The sequence below is a fragment of the Calidris pugnax genome, unplaced genomic scaffold, assembly GCF_001431845.1.
Source record: "Calidris pugnax isolate Ruff unplaced genomic scaffold, ASM143184v1 scaffold19, whole genome shotgun sequence".
NCBI classification, from domain to species: domain Eukaryota; kingdom Metazoa; phylum Chordata; class Aves; order Charadriiformes; family Scolopacidae; genus Calidris; species Calidris pugnax.
Genome location: NW_015090775.1, coordinates 936458 through 958683, shown reverse-complemented (window position 1 = coordinate 958683; position 22226 = coordinate 936458). Strand labels below are relative to the sequence as shown.

The window sequence follows — 22226 nt, the reverse complement described above, 5'->3', positions numbered from 1 at the left end:
AGAAATTCCCAAACTCAGTGTTTTGGGCTTCAAAAGTCCAAAAGTTTTGGCTTAGACTAGCTTTGATCAAGAATTATCTAGGTAGAGCTACTTTGTGGTAGCAGCATGTTGGGGTGTCCTTCTAGTCTTATTTCTTTCACAGTTTAACATACAAATCCATGTCTGAATTTCTTCAAAGTTCAAGGAACAAAGAAGATGCCTCAGCCAAACCTTGGATTTACCTCATTATCCAAATGTGAGTCAGCTGCAAAATTCTTACCCACATACTTAAGCAACAGTCCATCCAGCTCAGCAGCCAGTCTCTGACAGAGGTGATGGGCAATACTGTCTGTGGGCAGTACTCTTACTCTCCTGCTCATGAGAGGTCTTTATTTCTAGAGGACAAACTCTCTCAGTTGCAATATGAGGAAATTCGTATTCAGCTGTTACCTACACTGGCATTTGCAAACTGCCACAGAACCTGGCCACCTTCTGCAGTCTGCTAGCAGTCCTGCAAGCACCTCCCTCCCAGGCTCCTCTCACTTGTCCTTCTCTAACTCCACTGTGTCCTTCTGGAGCTGAGGAGACCAGAGCTGCACACTGCACTCAAGGTGTTGGCATGCGGAGGTTGTAAATAGCTGCAAAACAATGCCCTGGGGCTTGTGTACACAAATTCGTATAGAATTTGGGAAGAGTGTTTTCAGATCCAGCATTTTGTTCTGGGTGCACCTTTAGCACTAACAAGTTGTGGCTCCTTGGATGTTTCACAACATACATGTTTAAAATAAATTCTGTTGAGCCTCATAAAATAATTTTAGAATTCTGGCCCCGTTCAGTGAGGTTACTGGCTATCAACACAATTGTCTTGTATAATGTGTGGCATAAATAGAAAATGTCAGTGAAAATAAATACCATATGGGTGCACTGAGCTGTGACATCTTAAAAAGTGCAGACCACAATAACAGAGAAGTTTTGTAACTCGCATAGTTAACTTACCCACTTCTAGAATACAACTTTGCACAGTGTGTAGCCAGCAGATTTAAGGAGAAATTTGATGAGATTGAGACATTTGCCTTCTGTTGTGCATAATGAATCCTGTAATAGTAACATAAATAAGGGAACAGCAAAACTTTTCCTTAATGTCTGATTAAATACCTCACATGCTACCCAACTCTTCTATGATTCAAGATGAAAATTCCAGTATCATTCTGCTCTAGACTAGATAACTGAGCAACATAAGGAAAGAGAGTCCACCTGCCTACTAATATAGTGCATAAGAAATTTTGGGCATAAATTAGCAGAGTCCTCTTTTGGCTTTGCTGCAGAAGCCAGATAGATCACATTGCCAGAATATATTGTCTCAGCCATTCTCTACACAAAATCCAATTAAGAAACTCTTTTTCTCCCTGCAAAACACAAAACAAAATTACACATTTTACACAATTTTGCAGATGAGATGGTAAATCTCATTCTTTAATGTCTTGACTCTAACTTGTCTTTATTATCAAGATTGTTCAGTGGAAAACATGGGGATTGTCTCTAGTGTGTACATTAGAGATTGGGCTCCTTCATCTCTCTTTGTGCCTTCGTATGTGAGAGTGCCCTGATTTTTGCAAATCCTGAGTGATCAGTAGCTTCCATGAAAGACAGTTTGCTTATTTGACTACAAAGGCTGCCTCAAGGCAGGCATTCTTATTTTGACATTGTTTTAGGACATGTTGGATTATTTTGGCACAAGTAGAAATTTTTATGGTGGGGGAAATTCATTCCAGTCTGGCTGTGCCTGTTAAAGAATGCCCCAGTTCAGTGAAGTGGCTGGAGAAAAACAACTCCCATTTTGTTCACAGAAATTCTGAGCCCTTTGGCACCAAAGAAGGTTCCATCAAGTGGTGGTTTTGATGACAGTTAACCTCCGACTGAGGGAATGGTACTTGTCTATTTACTCCTTCCTATGTAAATATGCTAGAAGAACTCAGCCATAAGAAAAAAAAAAGTATTAGAAGAAGGTCTTTTCCTCAATTTTTTTCCTCCAAAGTTTTTTTTCTTCTCATTTAGACTGGGGAAATAAAATTGTTTAGTAAAGAAAATAGAAATCCAGCTTTGAAGTTTTGCATCTTGCCCAGCACTGTTGCACTGACTGTGAGCAAACCCCATCACGACCTCTCCTTAATGACTCCAATTAAGGGATGTCAGGGGATTAGCCTTTGATAGCCTGTGTACTTGCCACTCCCTGACAATTTCTCTTGCGTGGATTTCTCCTTTTTATTTCCCATTTTGAAGATGGAGATGGATGAATGGCCCACAGGTGTGAAAGAGCTGGTAGCAATCGTCCTGTCTCTGTGCCTTCATCCAGCCTTGCTCTTACTGAGTGTGAGAAAAACTTTGGTGTTCTTGCAGTCAGAGCTGCTACCAGTTTGAGGGCAATGGGTTGAGCCCATTAAAAGGAGTAGGGATTTGCACAGGCCCCACATCACAGTCTGCTAAACACCACCTGAGAGAATTATTCTGGTTTTACAGCAGCAGGACATCTGATGTCACAAAAAACTTAGTAGTGCTTATTGACCAAAGAAGTGATCTAATGTAAAGTGCACCTGGAAATTCACTCTTGTTGCAATCCTGTGAGCGAGTGCCAGAAAAGCAGGGAGGGAGAGAATACAACAGAGCATTTCTTTAAGCTTAAGCAGTTTCAAAGAACATTTGCACTAAGAAGGGAACAAAGATGAGGCTGGGTCAGACAAGGGCTCCATCCAGCCCCAGGGGCCAGCCAGGGAGCAGGAGGAGCCTGCCCCAGCCCCGGGAGTGAGCAGTTATGCAATAACTTCCCCAGAGGGAATACATAGCCCTGAACAGCTGGGTAATCCCAAAAGCAGGAGGTTTTATCTTTCTGGGTTATATTTATTCCAGCTGTTTATATAACACTGAGTAGCTGCAGAAAGGTCATTCTCTCGCTCCTGGAAATAAACACTGTAAACAGGAGTGTGAAAATGGTGCCTGTTGCCACATGGCCAGAAACACCCAGGGACAGGTCATGAGCAACGTAACGCTGCTTCTGGGAAAAATGCCATCCCATGACAGTGGGGAAGAGGAAATGGCAGCTGGTGGGGAAGCATCATGATGGGGAAGACTTATAGAATCATAGAATGGTTTGGGTTGGAAGCGACCTTAAAAATCATCAAGTTCCAGCCCCCTGCCCTGGGCAGGGACACCTCCCACCAGACCAGGTTGCTCCAAGCCCCATCCAGCCTGGCCTTGAACCCCTCCAGGGATGGAGCATCCACAACTTCTCTGGGCAACCTGTTTTAGTGCCTCACCACCCTCAGAGTAAATAATTTCTTCCTAATACCTAATCTCATTCTCCCCTCTTCCAGTTTAAAATCATTACCCCTCATCCCACCACTCCACTCCCTGACCAAGAGTCCCTCCCCATCCCTTCTGTAGGCCCCATTTAGGTACTGGAAGGCTGCTATAAGGTTTTCTTGGAGCCTTTTCTTCTCCAGGCTGAACAACCCCAGCTCTCTCAGCCTGTCTTCATAGCAGAGGTGCTCCAGCCTCTGATCATTTTCGTGGCCCTCCACTGGACCCGTTCCAACAGGTCCATGTCCTTCCTGTGCTGAGGGCTCCAGAGCTGGACGCAGATGACTTCTCTTGGAAGACTCCTCAGAAAGCAAGGGCTGGATCTGCTCAGCTACTGGATTTGATATTTGAATCTTCGTTGGTTAGCAAAATATACATATAGGGTTCTTATATGATAATTCAAAGGCAAACGTGCATTCCTGGAATAGTTAGTAGTAAGTGAAGTGAAAACAAATGCTATTGTAGAAGAGAAGCAAGTACAGTTGCCCTTGGTGCTCCCCTGCCCTGCTCAGCTGAGAAAGCACTCATAGAACTGGAGAGGTGGGATCTCCAGAGCAGCGTTTACATTTTCCCTCTCAGCCTTTGCCTGAACTTAGCTAGTTTTGTCCAACTATAAGGTAAGATGGAAAACTCTTCAGTTCCTCTCCTAGCACCTTGCCAGCAGCATTTCCCAGGCAGAAAAGAAATGTGTGCTGATTGCTTCAGAATTGTTGAGAATGACAAGAAGCCTCCAGGTTCGCTGTCTTGCCACATCAGTGGCCACACTTTCAAAAGAGGCTACAGGGGCACTATCTGTACCCAGGTGCCCAGCTGAACCTGCACCTCACATGCTTTTTTACAAGTGATTGATTCACAGATGTGCACTGTGCTGTCACACTTGTACACCGAGGGCTGAAACCCAGCCACAGAGATGTAGGGGACAAGAGTTTTGCTGAAAATTTCTGGATGAAGTGACATGATTTCTCTGTGCACATGCAGCACTATCTGCTTTTGTTCAAGGCATTTCCACTTGAATCCCAAAGGTGTTTCTATTCATATATATTCAGGAGCAGGACCTTTTAAGAAATTTTTTTCCTTTCCAGTAGAGTCAGGGATGCAGATACCCTTTTTCTCCTTCACCGATGCTCACTTTGTGGCACTCTGTTTACTTGCAGAAGACGTTCCTGATGGAGAACAGGATAATGACAAACTGACCAAGTCTCCACCTCCTCCACCTCCACGGCGCAGTTACCTGCCAGGTTCAGGACTAACCACAACGAGATCAGGAGATGTCATCTATGCCAGAAAAGAGGCTGCTGCTGTCAAGGTTTGATGATTCAGACTCTAGGCAATTAGACAGTTGATGAGTGGCTGGCACAGAGAAACAATCCCAGGCTTGGGCTGTGCCTATAAACCACAAAATAAGTTGAGACAGAGCTACATTCTGGAGAGCTACTGAAACTGCTTACCAGGAAACACTGCTGCTAGGCCAAATGAACAAGTAAGGATTGATCAGTTCTGTTTACAGGAGTCTTGCTGCTCTTATCTCCTAGCAGTGTAGAAGGCAAGTCACACCCTGCTTTCATTTAGGGTGGTAAGAAGATTAAAAATAAAGAAACCCACGCCTTACACAGATGGGGAAGATCAGCTCAGATTTGAAAGCGTTCTTACAGAAATGTTGCATATTAGTTTCCTTGGGCTTCCTTTCCCCATCTGTTCTGTTCCCTGAAGGAAGTGGAGGGAAGTACCGTTTTTAATCTGTGAACATGCTGTCACATCAGCAGTATTGGTTGCTTTTGAACTGATGAAGCAGCAGTCTCCTTAAAAAGGAAGAGGGACCTTCAACAGGGGAGTTGCAGTGGTGTTGAATGTTCTGTGTTTGCTTTGCATCAGGAGGGCTCACCCATATTGTCTGTCTGTCTTTCTCATCCCCCTGTAGGAAAGCAGTGAAGATGCTGGGCAAATAGCACAACCCAAAGCCACTAAAGAGGATCAGGCATTGTCTCGGAGCACAGGGCATGCCGTAGTATCAGCTGCAAAAGATGAAGAGGAAGAGGAAGGAGATAAAATAATGGCAGAATTACAGGTATGCCCTTTGGGTTGCACATGAAGACAGCTGTGCCCGATATCACTTCTAGGTCCTTGGCACAATTTATAGCTCAGAACATGAAGAAAAGTAGGTCTGCTGGTCTCACCCGGTCCCGCTTTATTGCACTGGGTGGTACACGTTTTGTAAGCCCCACCCACATTTTGTTCAAGAGGTCTGGAGCTGGGAGACTAGTTGAGGATGCAGGGGTTACCACTGGAGAATCTTATACACGTAGATGGGACAAATGAAATATTAGTGTGCAGTAGCTGTGGTTGTCCCTGGCCTAGCGTTTCTCACTCAGTACCAGACCAGCAAGGTGCTGAGGGCCCATCCTTTGTGTTAACATTGGTGGGAACAGAGAATAAGGGGTCTGCTCCTGGCTGGTTTTGCTCACTCGTTTTGTGCCATGGTCCAAGGTTTTCTGGAGTCTTTGAACACAAACATTTGCTGTTCCCTGTTGTGTAATTGGTACATTACTCTGCCAGTGGCATTCAAGTGGTGCTCTCTTGCTGGTTCTTTGCTTGGTAGCACATAGACCGGTTTAGTTCAGTGATGGCAGTGTTGCAGTAAAAGCCAACTATTCCAGCTATCATCAGCGAGCTCCAGCTTCCTAAGGGCACCTTCTGTCCTATTCCACACCCACATGAGGAAGGGAGATGTGCATCAGCTTAACTGGGTCGGGGTGTTTCAGAGCACTGCCACAACATGAGATGATCCCTCAGCTCTCAACCACCAGCGCTTCAGACAGCTTGTTTGCATGGAGTGAGAGCAAAGGTTTACTCTTATCCCCGGGTTGTGTGCTCGTGGCTGGCACAACAGGAGAGCTGGGAACAGTGAAACTGTCACATCATCTCCTGTCTCTAGGTAAGCAACCTGGCGGCCTTGCAACTGGTGGCAATGAAGTGAAGGTTAAGGTCTGGAAAAGGGGGCTGGGGGAAGCTGAGGAGAAGAAATAGGCACGGTAGCTCAACAGGGAATGAGTGTTTAAATGCTAGTTTTGGGTGATGCTCATTTTAAACCAATATCTAAATACCAGGTGTATTTTAGAAGGTTGACAGAGTACCATGTTTTAGAAGAAGCAAACTGCTTGATCCAGGAGCTACCAGCTCATTAGTCTGATATCAGTCACAGGCAGAATAATGGAAAATCAGGTATGGGATTCAAGCAGTGAAGAACTAAACGACAGACTTAAACAGTTATGCTAGTAAACACAATGTAATGGAACACAGATCTGTCAAAGCAAACCACACTCTTTGATCAGGTAACAAGTTTGACTGCTTAAACTGAATTGTATACCTGTAAACATTTTTGTAAGTCATTTGATCAAACATCATACAACATTTGGATAAAAATCTGGCACCACAGAGTATACAAAGAAAACCCTATCACAGGACGGTGGGGAGCTGTCTGGCTCTGAAAGTGCTGCCCTTGAAGCAGATGTTTATAGTCAGATCCCATGGGGATCAGCTACGGGCCCAGTGTCACTCTGTATTTTCGTCAACAGCCTGGAAATACATTTAAAATCCTCACTGTTTAAATCAGCTTAATTCAAACTAGTGAAGTGTGAGAGCAGGGAGATGATAGCAATCACTTAATGGTCATAATACAGTTACAGAAATATAAAGTCCACATGAAGAACAACAAAATATAAGCCAGACCACAACTGTATGTCTTGGAAAGAAAGGGGCATTGCTGTAACAAGTTGACAAGAGGTCCCAGGTCAGTGCTGTTGCCACAAAGTTAGTGTCTGCTTTGAGTGTAGATGTGAGAACAGGGAGGTTTTTATCTCTATACAGGATCACTGAGGTCAGCACTGGGCTGCTGCATCCATGATTAAGTATCCAGGTGTCCTCCATTAGAAAAGGCTGTTAAGAATATGCACGTTTTGAAGACACTTGAGTACAATGTGGAGGTATTTTCTTGGGTAGTACCTTTTTAACGTAGCAGAAAAAGGCATAATAATAATAATCAGCTGTTGTAGCACAAACTGTATTTGTTATAGATATTTTGACGTAGCAGAAAAAGGCATAATAATAATAATAATCAGCTGTTGTGGCATAAACTGTATTTGGACACTGCTACAGATATTTTTGAGCAAAAGTGATAAAAGAACAAATTACCAAGGGAAATAGTGGTTTCTTTGTCACTTAAAGCAGTGATAAAAGAACAAATTACCAAGGGAAATTGTGGTTTCTTTGTCACTTACTTAAAGTCTGAAGGACTTTGAGGATGACTTTGTAGATGATATGCCTAACTCAAAAACACTTCACTGGTCTTACAAATGGGTAAACTGGGGAAAGTCCATATTCTGTATTATGTGGAGCAAAACTACTTTTTCTAATAGTACCATGTCATCTTAGGTACTCTGATCTATAAACACATACAATTAGGATGTAAAGGAAAACCAGAAGAAATGCAACACCCTGATTTTTGCACTGGATTTTTTCACTATTGTTACTTTTCTGGTTTTGCATAAACATGCAATGCATACAAGGAGTACAATATTTAAAGAGCAGGCCTGATTTTAATCTGTAATCAGGGCTATTAACTTCATGAGAGTTGCCAGGAATGAAATAATTTCCCTAATACATGGTATAAGCATATAATCTTCTTGCATGTCATGGAGTGTTTGACTCCTGCAAGTACTCTTCCCTTGCTCCTCTGGCTGGCAGAGGTGTCCTGCCTGTCCATCTCCCTGAAGGCCAGCAGAGGCCTGCAGAAATCCCAGTGATGAACACTTGCAGCCAGCACTGCACAGTGGTGGCAGTGATGGTTCTGCTTCTCCAGATGTGGGAGCCAGTTGGGTAGAGAAACCCAAAGGAAATGGAAAGAGGATAGCAAGATAAAGGGCTGACAATTCCAGGCCATGCCCTGGGGTACACATGGTGGGAAGCCAGTGGTCCAAAAGCCATATGTTGGGATGTCATCACCTGGAGCGCTCTTGCATGACTATCAGCCACTAGGAAGTAGGTAGGGAAGCCAGTGGTCCAAAAGCCATATGTTGGCACTGTCATCACCTGGAGTGCTCTTGCATGATTACAGCAGAAGTAGGTACTGCTGCAAGCCCAAAGTTTGTCATGGGCTTTCTGCTTAAATTTGGATAATTTGTAGCACCGCTGTGTACCTTCTCTCCCCATCTGTAAAAACACAAATCAATCTCATTTCTCTGCAGCGGACATTAAGGTCAGCATGATGAGTTAGAGTGCAGTCTTGGCAGACTGGAGAGGATGTCCTGTTTCTCTTAGTCTGATAGTCTAAATCTCTATTATCTCATGAGCTTGTAGATAATATCGGTGACCTGTGAATGTTAAAAACAAATGCTCTCTTTGTAGTTGGTCATCTCCAGGCATTTCTCTGTAAAAGCTCTTGGTCTTCTGATAACCTGCAGTATTTATTTCCTAGGCTTTCCAGAAGTGCTCTTTTATGGATGTAAACTCTAACAGTCATGCTGAACAGTCCAGAAATGATACACATGTTAAAGACATAAGGCCTGGGACTTTAATGCATCACAAGGAAAAGAAGGTAACAAGTGGCGTTTGTAAACATGCCACCCCATCTTGGCATAACCTTCTTTCCTTCAAAACTAATCTTATATCTTGTGTCCTGTTCTCACTAACCACCACCCACCACTGCCCAGTGGCTTCCTCCTTTAATCTCAGTATGGCTCAGAAATGCTCATATGGAATGTTATATCAACCTACATTATGTGTCTCATCAGCAAGTATACGAAGGTTGCATGAAGTTGTATGATTCTGTGAAACCAATATTAAAAGAGGATTCATCAGTTTCCGCCAGAGATGCTCATATTCTTCAGAACATCCTTCCAGTGCTGTTCTGGCAATGGATGATGAAGGATCTCTCCTAAACTTTATTCTTGTCTGGAGGGGAATTAATGGTTCCTCTCAGTCTCATGAGCCACTTTTAGAGATTTTCTGCTTTATTTTGCTTCGTTTGTTGGTCCCAGAAATAGCTATTCAGAACTCCTGTTCATTTTATTGGAAGATGGAGTCAAGGTGGATGGGCCGAATTTGCCCTTGGTCTGAAAGTTAATGCCCAGGATTCACTCTTGGGTCATGCAGCTTAGAAGAGGTGCCCAGTGTCTGGGGCCAGAGCCAAGTTGGGGTGAGTTTCACAGCTGTGTCTGGACTGAGGTTGCCAATGGAGTTGAGTGGTCGCAGTGGGCAGCCAATGTGCAGGATGAAGAAAAGGAGAAATATTTCTGCCTTTGCAGACCTCTGCTTTAAGTTTAAGATTAATTAATTGAATCCTTGCTGGGTTTAGGGGGCCGTGCAGCCATGACAACTTGTCAGCCAAATGGGAGTTTGCAATGGAGGGGGGATATGATGGGGAAGAAAACACAGCTCTTCAGCACAGCATTTCAACTTTGCCATGCATGCTGTGAGTGTATTACTCTATAGCAGTCATACCTTTGCTGATGTAGCATCACCAGTAGCTCCCCAAGGGGTTTTATGGGAGATGTTGCACTTTAACTTCATTTAACAAAAACAGAGGCAGGGAAAGAAAAAATTTGCCAGGCCCCTGAGGCAAGAGAAGAACCCAGCTGCCCTAATCATGGTGAGCTGCCTCTGCATAGGTAAAAAAAAGCACAATACAGCTGTAAAGCACAAGGTGGCACCTAGATGGTGGTGTCTGACACATTATTAGCACCAAAAGCTTTATGCCTGCTCCCCCAGGAGGGACTGCTGCCAGGTCAGGGCATTGCACACAAGGACTTGGCTTTGACCTGCACAAGCAGCAGTTCTGGCCTAAATCCTCAAGCCCCTGGGCTGGGTGAGGGTACGAGTTCATGGCTGTGAGTGAAAGGGAAGAATTGCTTTGTTGTGGAGTGTATGACAGTGTTATGGAGAAAAAATAATTGTGAATGTATCACTATTTGTCCTCATTACTACTGGTGTCAGAATGAGAAGATCATAGTGTTACACAACAACCTGGGTCACTGCTCAAGACACTGCACATCCTGTAGCACAAATGTTTCTTTGAAACAGGCTGCCAAGTAATTGCCATAAACTGCTATTTATTGGAGTAACACAGAGTCCAGGAAATTAAGGTTAATGAGATCTGGCTTTGTCATCTGACACGACGGAGTGTTTATTTGCTTTAAGTATGGAGCCTTGTGGTGATGATAAACTCGTAGAGGAAATGAATTTTATTGTAGTTTTACTTTTTTAGTAGAAAGGCCACAGTTCCTAAAATGAGATTTAGTGTACAATGACACCACGAGATGTTGTACTGGTGCTTGGAACAAGAAGTGGAACTTGCTGGAAAAGATGTAGAGAGATGGGAACTGGGGCACTGGGTCAGCCAATGCATGGGCAGCGAGTGCCATGACATGGCCTGGCCAAATTCTGGGAGCTCTGAGGTGTGATGGGACTGGAAGGCACCTGGCAGTTAGCAAATCTGGGCCTGAGGTATCACAAGCCCTGGTGTGATGTTCTGATCCCAGCTCTCAGCATGAAGCACAGACAGTGCCAGCCTGCCCACTGGTGCCTCGCTGGCCGTGGCTGGTTTGGGTGATAGCTCGTCCATATTTAGAAACATGAGGGGCATCAAGGTGTCTGTGGAGCAGCTGCAGAGCCTTGTTACTGCTAATCAGCCTTTGTAGAGATGAACTGTGACTCTGGTCTATCCCTGACCTTCTCACTCCTGCGTTTTGGTTGTGTGTAAAGTTTTTCTGTGTAAAATCCTCAGGGGGTATGTAAGAAAATATCACTTCAGATGTAGCAGCTGTACCTTGTGAACCCGTGTATGCGGGGGGAGTGCACGCCCGAGCCAACCTGTGATTTCTGTACCGTCACTCATTCATCTCAGCTGGGAGAACGTCTCTCCTGACTGATCTTCTGCACGTCTTGATGCTCATATAAGTATAATCTGTCCGTCTGGTGTGTCAGGAGTTGGCAATGTCAGCAGTGAGGCGTTGGGCTCACTGCCTTCAGGCACTTGAGGCCAGATTGGTTCCCTTCTTGGTGAGCCCTCTTTTGACTGTAGATTTCTCTCTTGCTCGTCTCAGTCTCATGAGCCACTTTTAGAGATTTTCTGCTTTATTTTGCTTCGTTTGTTGGTCCCAGAAATAGCTATTCAGAACTCCTGTTCATTTTATTGGAAGATGGAGTCAAGGTGGATGGGCCGAATTTGCCCTTGGTCTGAAAGTTAATGCCCAGGATTCACTCTTGGGTCATGCAGCTTAGAAGAGGTGCCCAGTGTCTGGGGCCAGAGCCAAGTTGGGGTGAGTTTCACAGCTGTGTCTGGACTGAGGTTGCCAATTGAGTTGAGTGGTCGTAGTGGGCAGCCAATGTGCAGGATGAAGAAAAGGACGAATATTTCTGCCTTTGCAGACCTCTGCTTTAAGTTTAAGATTAATTAATTGAATCCTTGCTGGGTTTAGGGGGCCGTGCAGCCATGACAACTTGTCAGCCAAATGGGAGTTTGCAATGGAGGGGGGATATGATGGGGAAGAAAACACAGCTCTTCAGCACAGCATTTCAACTTTGCCATGCATGCTGTGAGTGTATTACTCTATAGCAGTCATACCTTTGCTGATGTAGCATCACCAGTAGCTCCCCAAGGGGTTTTATGGGAGATGTTGCACTTTAACTTCATTTAACAAAAACAGAGGCAGGGAAAGAAAAAATTTGCCAGGCCCCTGAGACAGAGAAGAGCCCAGCTGCCCTAATCATGGTGAGCTGCCTCTGCATAGGTAAAAAAAAAGCACAGTACAGCTGTAAAGCACAAGGTGGCACCTAGATGGTGGTGTCTGATACATTAATAGCATCAAAAGCTATATGCCTGCTCCCCCAGAAGGGACTGCTGCCAGGTCAGGGCATTGCACACAAGGACTTGGCTTTGACCTGCACAAGCAGCAGTTCTGGCCTAAATCCTCAAGCCCCTGGGCTGGGTGAGGGTACGAGTTCATGGCTGTGAGTGAAAGGGAAGAATTGCTTTGTTGTGGAGTGTATGACAGTGTTATGGAGAAAAAATAATTGTGAATGTATCACTATTTGTCCTCATTACTACTGGTGTCAGAATGAGAAGATCATAGTGTTACACAACAACCTGGGTCACTGCTCAAGACACTGCACATCCTGTAGCACAAATGTTTCTTTGAAACAAGCTGCCAAGTAATTGCCATAAACTGCTATTTATTGGAGTAACACAGAGTCCAGGAAATTAAGGTTAATGAGATCTGGTTTTGTCATCTGACACGACAGAGTGTTTATTTGCTTTAAGTATGGAGCCTTGTGGTGATGATAAACTCGTAGAGGAAATGAATTTTATTGTAGTTTTACTTTTTTAGTAGAAAGGCCACAGTTCCTAAAATGAGATTTAGTGTACAATGACACCACGAGATGTTGTACTGGTGCTTGGAACAAGAAGTGGAACTTGCTGGAAAAGATGTAGAGAGATGGGAACTGGGGCACTGGGTCAGCCAATGCATGGGCAGCGAGTGCCATGACATGGCCTGGCCAAATTCTGGGAGCTCTGAGGTGTGATGGGACTGGAAGGCACCTGGCAGTTAGCAAATCTGGGCCTGAGGTATCACAAGCCCTGGTGTGATGTTCTGATCCCAGCTCTCAGCATGAAGCACAGACAGTGCCAGCCTGCCCACTGGTGCCTCGCTGGCCGTGGCTGGTTTGGGTGATAGCTCCTCCATATTTAGAAACATGAGGGGCATCAAGGTGTCTGTGGAGCAGCTGCAGAGCCTTGTTACTGCTAATCAGCCTTTGTAGAGATGAACTGTGACTCTGGTCTATCCCTGACCTTCTCACTCCTGCATTTTGGTTGTGTGTAAAGTTTTTCTGTGTAAAATCCTCAGGGGGTATGTAAGAAAATATCACTTCAGATGTAGCAGCTGTACCTTGTGAACCCGTGTATGCGTGGGGAGTGCACGCCCGAGCCAACCTGTGATTTCTGTACCGTCACTCATTCATCTCAGCTGGGAGAACGTCTCTCCTGACTGATCTTCTGCACGTCTTGATGCTCATATAAGTATAATCTGTCCGTCTGGTGTGTCAGGAGTTGGCAATGTCAGCAGTGAGGCGTTGGGCTCACTGCCTTCAGGCACTTGAGGCCAGATTGGTTCCCTTCTTGGTGAGCCCTCTTTTGACTGTAGATTTCTCTCTTGCTCGTTCAAAGGCACGGTGTCATTCCATGGGTCATTCCTTCACCCTGACCACTGGTGTTTATCCTGAGCTGTCATTTAGGACTCACAAATCAAGTCCCAAACAAAAGCCTGGTGTATTATGAAACAGCGTCTCAGGGGGACCTCATTTGAAAACAAAGTCCCTTTAAATTTGCATTGCTGGAAATACCCTACTTTTGAGGCAGCAGCGTGCTGTGTGCTGTTCAGAGGTGGTTCTATAAATGAATGTAGCTCAGTGCTTCGTTCTGCCCTTCCACGGGCACCGCAGGGTGCTGCTGGTAATGGTGAAGGAGCACTTTTAAGCTGCAGCAAGGATTTAGCAATGCTCAGACTGTGATGGTGTGAACTGTGGTGGAGCAGGGCTGCTCAGGTGTGAGCAACGTTAGAAGCAGCAAAATGTTGTCATTTGAAAATCAGCTTTTCCTGGTACAAACCTTCCTTCCGAGGGCAGCCAGACTCTGCCCTCGGCGCTCGCTGCGGTGAGCCAGCAAACCCAGGGCCCTGCTGTGAGCCCTTCCACGTCAGCTCCCTTTGATGTGTCCCAGCAGAACTCTATCAGATACTGTGAATCTTTTCAACTTCAATCTTATACAAACTAGGCGTTTATTATTTTTTTTAGCTGAAAAGTGAGCAGGTCAAGGTAGATCTGTGTCGGAAATGAGGTAATTAGTGTGCACTTGCATATTCTGGAGGCCTTGTTAAAACAGGAGCCCTAGGTAACAACCCATGCTGGCCCCGTGCAGTGCGGTAACACCCTGCACTGTTCTGTCAGAATTTGGGATTTTGCCCCGAAGAAAGACAGGACTGAGATGACAACTTCAGCCATGCCTCTGCAGCAGTAAACAGAGTGGTGAGTTCACGAGGTCTGCGCTTCCCCTGAGAACATGGTGATTAATTTTGGGGGAAAAAAAAAAAGTCCTGTAAAGGTAACAGCCCTGAATAACTAAGTAATCCGACTTTCCCCCTTAGGTGTATGGGGCTACAACAGGATCTCCCACAGATAGTGACCATCCTAAAGAGAAGAGGGAAGGGAAAACTGAAGAAGAATTGGGTTCTGATTCATCCAGCACAGCTGACAGTAAAATTGGCTTTTTAATGAATGACAGTCCTACATTTAGCAAGGGTTTGTTTGTAGACAGTAGAGACTATTCTAAGAAAAACCTTCAGAATACGAGCACAAACCTGTCTGGTGTCAGTTTCCTGGAGGATGACAAACGAAGAGGGGCTCAAGATATTTTAGGATCCCATTTTCCAGCTGTTGAAACTGGAAAACAAAAGCCAAACTCCAGACTCTCACAAGATGCTCACCAGGGTGAAGCCTTGCAGAGCACAGGCAGGCACATCCCCGTCAGCAGCGTTGCCCCTCTCGTGAGGCACACGCAGGAGGCTACGGGGCCTCAACCTTCCCTGCAGGAGCAAGAAGCTTCTGTGGTCAACTACAGCCAGGTTCTGCTACGACCCAAGGTGGCCAGAAGTAACAGTGTGAACAGCATGGAAGAGTCAGACTCTCCGGTCAGCTCTCCAAGTGAAGACAACCCACCCACAGAAAACATCGCCTTCATGATCACTAAAACAGCTGTCCAGGTCCTCTCCAGCGGGGAGGTTCACGACATAGTCAGCCGGAAAGGGGGAGATGTGCAGACAGTGAACATCGACGCCAGGAAGGAGGTGGCGTCGGAGAAGGGTACCCCAGAAAACACAGACAGCGAAGAGCCAGTGGTGTGTCTGGACAAAAAACCTGTCATCATCATTTTTGATGAACCCATGGATATTAGGTCAGCCTATAAGCGGCTTTCTACAATTTTTGAGGAATGTGATGAGGAGTTGGAGAAAATGATGACAGAGGAAAAGATAGAAGAGGAAGAGGAGGAGGAAGAAAACGAAGCACATGAACTCTCCGAAAGCCAGAAGGAAGAGCCACCAGTAGTTAATGATAGAAGAGCCATCGTGGAGTATTCAGCAGCTCACGGTCTCAAGGAGCAGTACGTGTTTAACCCTCAGTCCTCCCCTGACTCTGCAGAAACCAGCCCTCCTGCAGAGGAGGAAAGCACAAAGACAAATTTTAACAACTACCGTCAGATCTATGGGCTAAGCCCAGAAACAAACTTGGACTCTGCTGATCAGTTTGGAAGCAGGCAGGATTCTAAGAAAAAATTTAAGTTCAAATTCCCTAAAAAGCAGCTGGCTGCTCTGACGCAGGCGATACGGACAGGAACCAAGACTGGGAAGAAGACCTTGCAGGTTGTGGTCTACGAAGAAGAGGAGGAAGATGGGACCCTGAAGCAGCACAAGGAAGCGAAGAGATTTGAAATCACCAGGTCTCAGCCCGAGGACAGTGACAAAAGTCCTCCTGGGAAGCAAGAGGGACCCCCCGGAGCTGCAGTGTCCCTGTCGAGGACTGACGAAATTCGACAGAGCACGTACCGAACGCTAGACAGCCTTGAGCAGACTATAAAGCAGCTGGAAACCACCATCAGTGAAATGAGTCCAAAATCTATCCCTGAAAGCACACACAGCTCTGAGGGAAGCACTGTCCCCTTCTCTGCCCAGATAGAGACCCCACCCCGAGAGCTTGTAGTGCTGGATGAGAGCCTGGCTGGCCTAGAGCCCCCTCCGCCAGTCCCCGCCACGGCACGTAAGGTACCTTAGTCCCAGAAATCAAACCTCCAGCTGCTTTCTAAAATCTGCAATAATCACCATTAAACAAGAGGGTCTTGTGATTTGTTTGCTTCCTTTCAGGTGGCTTGTTTGGGCTCCCCGTGAGGTGTCTAACAGCTAATAATAGACTGTTGGTTGGTTGTGTTTCTCGTTTTTTTGATCTTTGCTGCTGATTGGTGATGGGCAAATGCAGGGGAGCTGGGCCGAATAATCCGCTGTGTGAGATGACGAGCGTCACTGACATGAAATCCAGGCTGATCAGTAGCTGAGCAGTTTTCTCCATTTGATTCTGGAAATTAACACCTGCGGTGTGAAGCTCCTGAACTTTCCCTGCATGTATACTGTGGTTTTTTTTTTTTTTTTTTTTTGGTGGCGCATGGTGTGCAGGCTCCTCTTCGAGCTCAGGGGAGCTGATCACCCCTTCTCCTTCTCTCCCCTCCCTGCCCCTCCGCTCCTTTCCGCAGGGCTCCAGCGCTGCCTCCCAGACAAGCCGGATGCCGGTCCCCATGGCTTCAAAAACTAGACAAGGAAGCGTGGAGAAAGCAGGCAAACAGCACAAGCTGCAGGATCCACGCCAATACAGACAGGTAGTTTTACCCTAAACCCGGTGTTTGGATGGACATTTCATGTTGTTTGTTTATTTAAAAACTCCAGTAACTGACTGAGACTATACCAAATAACGGATGCCTGTCTTTCGAGTGAGGTCTAACTGGACGTCCTGGATCCTGGGGGCATGACAGTATCTACTGATCTTTTCACCATGCTTGTGCATGCATGTCTGCAATAAAACACCTGCTGCTTTCGTTCGTTTGTTTGTTTGTTCTGGTTTGGTTTTTGGGTTGGGGTTTGGTTTTTTTGTTTGTTGTTGTTGTTGTTTTTGGGGGTTTGTTTGTTTTAACACCGTGATATTCGGCTGTAATTTTTTAAGATGTCAACTAGCTGTTTACTTTCCCTTTGGTTAATGTGGTGGTTCCTTAGGAGAGCTGGGAATGCTTCTGGTCAGAGTCTTTACAGGAGGGCTCAGACACTAACCCGTGGGTAGTAGGTGGCAGTAGCTGCACGTTACCTCTCCGGCCGGACAGGTCTGTTCACACGTGGATAACCCCGCAGCATGGCCCGTGTACTCACTGCTCTGTAACCCGTAGAGCGCGCCTTCTCACCACAGCTTTGTTGGCTCGTTCTCTCTTTCCCTCTCTATGCACTCCTCCTTGGGCACTTTGGGTTTTCTACCAGGTCCAGTCCGCAGCCGCAAGACTTAGCTCAGGCCTCCAACTGTTAATTCTTATTCTCTGTAGGGCTATTTTCCCAGGTCCTGTTGGTTTATCGTGTTACTGGCTTTCTGACAAACTGTCTCCTGCCGTCTTTATTTGCAGGCTAATGGAAGTGCTAAGAAAGCTGGTGGGGACTATAAGGCTACTTCCCCTACCCTACCTGCTTCTAAGATCCCAGCCTTTTCTCCCTCTTCTGGGAAAAGCAGCTCAGCACCCGCTTCTAGCGGTGACGGCTCTAACCCTCTTAACCCACCCACTAAATCCTCCCTTCCTTCCTCTAACCTTCTCGGTCCTCAGGCAGGTCGCATAACTTACTCTACCTCCCTCATCCCCTCTGTCTCTAACGGCTCCTCCAAGTTTCAGAGCCCCACTTACCCAGGGAAAGGTCACCATCTCTCCTTCTCGCTACAGACTCAAAACGGCCGGCCACCCCCTCCTTCCTCCTCTACCTCCCCCCCCTCCTCTACCTCTCCCACTTCACTCAACCAAGGTGTGAAGAGCATCAGGACAATCCACACCCCTAGCTTCACCAGCTACAAGGCACAGAATGGAAATGCCGGCAAGTCCACCCCGCCCACGGCCAAGGAGCCATCCTAAAGGCTACGCACAGCACGTGCCCCTCACCGAGGCTTTTGTTCATTTGCAAAGAACCCGCAGCCAATATTTTAACCAGGGAATGTAACCGTTTTTTTGCTGTATCGCTGGAGGCTTAATACTAATCATGTGCTAAATACTGAATTACTACACTAGATTAGAGTGGAGCTTTTTTGTAAAACCGTTGCTGTTGTAACGATAAACGAGCGTTTTCTTCCTTTAGGGCAGCACCTCTTACAAAAAAAGCGTGAAGGTGTGCGAGTGAGCGGAGTGTGTGTGCACAGCGCTGTACTGAGCACGGGACAATGTATGGTTACAAATTTAGTAAGTTGTTTTGTATAAAGCTATTTTTCATTATGGGGACTAGAAGTGAACAGAGATATACTAAAAGTGTGATTATACACAACTGTAAAACTGAAACTAAAATATTTTTCTTTTATTTTGGTGTTATTTAGCTTTGTTACAGATTTCTATTTTTGTCAACAAATGTCATGGTTCCTTTCAAGATCTTTTTGCCAAAACATTTTGATACTATTGTAAAGTAAAATACATTTGAAAGTAGTATGCTGGACAGTAAACCTCTACACAGGAAACAGAACAAGACTGGTCTTAGTGTGTATGAGGCAACTCAATCTATTGCACTGCCATTCAGATGATATTTAAGAATTTGCCAAGCCAAGGAAAATAAATAAATAAATTGTTTTACACATCTAGGTAGTTGCTGATTACTTTTTGTCCTCAGCTTAATCCACCTTTTTCCTTCAGTTTTACTTTACTGAGACCTGGTAACCCATTAACGTATTGCATTGTGGATTTTAAAATGTACACTTCTGTACTGTTCTGTATACTGGCAAACTTTTGTACATATCTATAAATATATATAAATAAATAAATACTGTATGTGGCTGGGCACATAGAGTAGTTTTACCACACCAAAGTTAATTTTTATGCATGCTTAAAAATATATATGGGGAAGGGTTAAAAGAGATAAAATAGGAAAAAGCGCAAGAAGCTTGCATAGCTCATGGTTTTGTAAATAAATTTATTTGTATAACACCATAATGTAATATACAGAACTATGATAAGCAAAGATCTTTACAAAAATAAAGGGCTGCATGCTTATATATATATATATTTGTATTTTGTCACTAATAACTTTTATAATGGTCTCAATTAGCTGTTAAGATGTTTGCCTGAGGACATTAAACCATCCGGAGAAAAAACTGGCTTTATTTTCCCCAGATTAAAGCTAAACATAAGTAGTAATTTCAAAATGGGGTCTTTAAAATTTACCTGAACAAATTGCTGGAACTCCAGGTCAGACGACTAGTGATTAAAGAAAAAAGCACCCAACCTTTGACTGACTGAACGAGGTATCATCTTTTTCACCTTTAAATAAATGTTTTTATTCCTCCTCCTTGTGAAACAGGAGGTTTCTGGAAAGTGTCATTTCAAGGCCGAGCTCTCAGCGGGTGCGTCCCCTGCAGTGGGAGTAACTAAAAGACATAAACATTAACTGCTACGCAGGAGCACCATCCCCTCCTGAGGACTGTCCCCTCCCCAGCAAAGCACAAGGTGCTGTCCTGAGTGCTCCTACTGAACCACCAGCCTGAAGCCAGTTCCCTTCCATCTGGGATGGAAATGTGGTGGCTCCAAAGCCTGGTCTGGATTCAGTGTGGGAAGAACATCTGAAAGCACTTGTGTGGCACAGGCCACCCCGGACCCCGCAGGTTTCCAAGGGCACCTTCTGCCTTGTACAGCACTGAGTACATCGCCCCCCCTCACAAGCCTCATTTAATGCCTTATCTTGTAACCAGGTGGGGCTACTGCACGTCCCCACACAACACAGAGCAAATATTAATGCCTTATCTTGTAACCAGGTGGGGCTGGTTACACAACACAGAGCAAACACAATCATAGAATTGTCCAGGATGGAAGGGACCTTTCAGATCATCAAGTCCAACCATCAACCTAACTGATAAATACATCACTAAACCGTGTCTCTAAGCACTCTGTCAACCCATCTTTTAAATACCTCCAGGGATGGTGCCTCAACCACTTCCCTGGGCAGCCCATTCCAATGCTTAATAACCCTTTCAGTGTAAAAATTCTTCCTATGCTTCAATCTAAACCTCACCTGGTGCAACTTGAGGCCGTCTCCTCTTGTCTTATTGCCTGTTACTTGGGAGAAGAGACCAACCCACCACCTGGCTACATGCTCCTTTCAGGGAGTTGTAGAGAGCAACAGAGCAAGTGCCAGGAGGCCAAGTACTTCTTTACAGTACACATCACATCAAAAATACAAGTTCAAGCTAAGTGATGGACATACTAGGTTCAGGTCTTACCCCCAGGGAGCCAAGACTTACTGAAAAATAGTACCTATCTTGCCAATACCTGGTCCTCTCCAGGAGCCATCATACAGCCAGGCAGGGTCCCCAGCAGCAGACCTTGGCCATGGCCCTGTCCCCACAGAATCTTCATGGTTGGAAGGGACCTTTGAGATCATGGAGTCCAGCCACACAAAGAACCCAAACAAACAAAAAAAACCCCAACTAAACCACACACCAAAAAAACCCCAACATAGCCACAACTCAACAATCCCAGCCACCAGACCATGCCCTGAAGTGCCACATCTACATGTTTCTTAAATCCCTCCAGGGATGGTGGCTCCACCACCTCCCTGGGCAGGCTGTTCCAGTGCCTGACAACCCTCTCAGGAAAGTCATTCTTCCTCAGATCTCATCTAAACCTCCCCTGCCCCAACTTCAGACCATTTCCTCTGCTCCTGTCATTATTCCCTTGGGAGAAGAGGCCAACATCCACCTCTCTATACCCTCCTTTCAGATAGTTGAAAGGTAGTCTTGGGCAGTTTAAAGGTCAGAGAGGCTCTTCAGACAATAATAACCCATCAGGGTACCACATCTCTGGGGCACCAGACCTGCCAGCAGTCGCGTTTGCAGCACAAGTCTCTTCTGTGAGTGGCCATCGTGCCTCTAGTTTTACAGCTATTCCCCCGGGTTCGGATGTGACAGGACCTCACTGCTCCAAAAAAATCATCAGCGAAGCTGCTCGCCACCCCCTGGGGAGGTGGAAGGAGTCGGGAGGGAGCGGGACCTTCCTGCTGCCATTGTGCTCTGAGCCAGCCCAGGACCCCCCAGCAGCGAGCTGCCACCCCTGTGTGCCAGCTGACGGTGCCTACAGACTGCAGCAAAATCCAAGCAACTCAATCCAAGCAAAATCCTGCAATAGCCAGCCAGGGTGGTGGGAAGGCAGAGCAGATGATGCACAGGGCAGGGGGGAAGGGGGACGTGTAGGACATTTGGACACAGGGCCAAAATCCATCCCACTCCCACCAAAAGGCAGCTCTTCCTGCACACTTAAAACACTCACAGGTTCCGTAACCGAAAAAAATCTGCCTTTTTATCGTCCTTCTCGTGACTGAGCACCACAGGGACACACACCACTTCAACGGGGGCACGGCTGGTGTAAGTTGTTTGCCCTCCCAGCCATACATCAAACTACACCCACCCTTCAGCCCACTGGCACAATTAATTGCTTGATTACTATCTAAATGGGATGGCGTAAGGAATGACCTGGCTTTAAAAACAAGAACACAGCTTTTTATAGCAGATGAAGCCACACGTCACACTCCTTCCTCCTGCCGGGACAAAGCAGAGAGAGGTTCTCCTCAGATTGCTGCTGACAGGAAAAGACCCTGACTCCCTTCAGCTCTGCAGCAGTGTGAAAGAAGTTAAAGAACCACCTGGGCTGGGGCTGGGGCTCAATTCCACATCATCAGCACTGTGAGTGATACTAACGGGGACGTAACAAGCCCTTCAGAGAGGGTCAACAATCCGGGAGGAGCCGTATGACTGTGACCAGGTCCCAGAAAGAAGAGTTTAAACTAAACCACCGATCCCCGCTGAAACAGGAACCACTGTTTGGAACAATTTTAAACAGCCAAAGGTAGTTCTTACTACCACCACAGTTCGTCCTTTTGTTACTTCCCCATCAGACCCCCTTGTTGTTCCTAACCACTTACAGCTACGCAGCTCCAACCACTCCTCAGGCCAAAAGCACTTTCCAAGCCAGTTTCAATCCTTTCGATGAGTATAAAACCAAAAAGTAGCCACAAACTGAAATT

The 22226-nt window shown here is 45.8% G+C and overlaps 1 protein-coding gene across 13 annotated transcripts in view; it reads left to right on the top strand.

Annotated features, from left to right (window-relative positions):
* KIAA1217 (KIAA1217 ortholog) overlaps positions 1–19208 on the top strand; it is a 357518-nt gene extending 338310 nt beyond the window's left edge. For 10 of the 13 annotated variants that reach the window (XM_014946387.1, XM_014946368.1, XM_014946397.1 and 7 more), the window contains 6 exons: positions 4488–4639; positions 5252–5398; positions 8804–8923; positions 14529–16199; positions 16682–16804; positions 17591–19208. In XM_014946387.1, the coding sequence (XP_014801873.1) occupies positions 4488–4639; positions 5252–5398; positions 8804–8923; positions 14529–16199; positions 16682–16804; positions 17591–18085 (2708 nt within the window). In that variant the 3' untranslated portion in view covers positions 18086–19208. The remainder of the gene's footprint in view (positions 1–4487; positions 4640–5251; positions 5399–8803; positions 8924–14528; positions 16200–16681; positions 16805–17590) is intronic. The other 3 variants (XM_014946377.1, XM_014946462.1, XM_014946468.1) reach the window with 3 other exon arrangements.
* The last annotated feature ends 3018 nt before the right edge of the window (positions 19209–22226 follow it).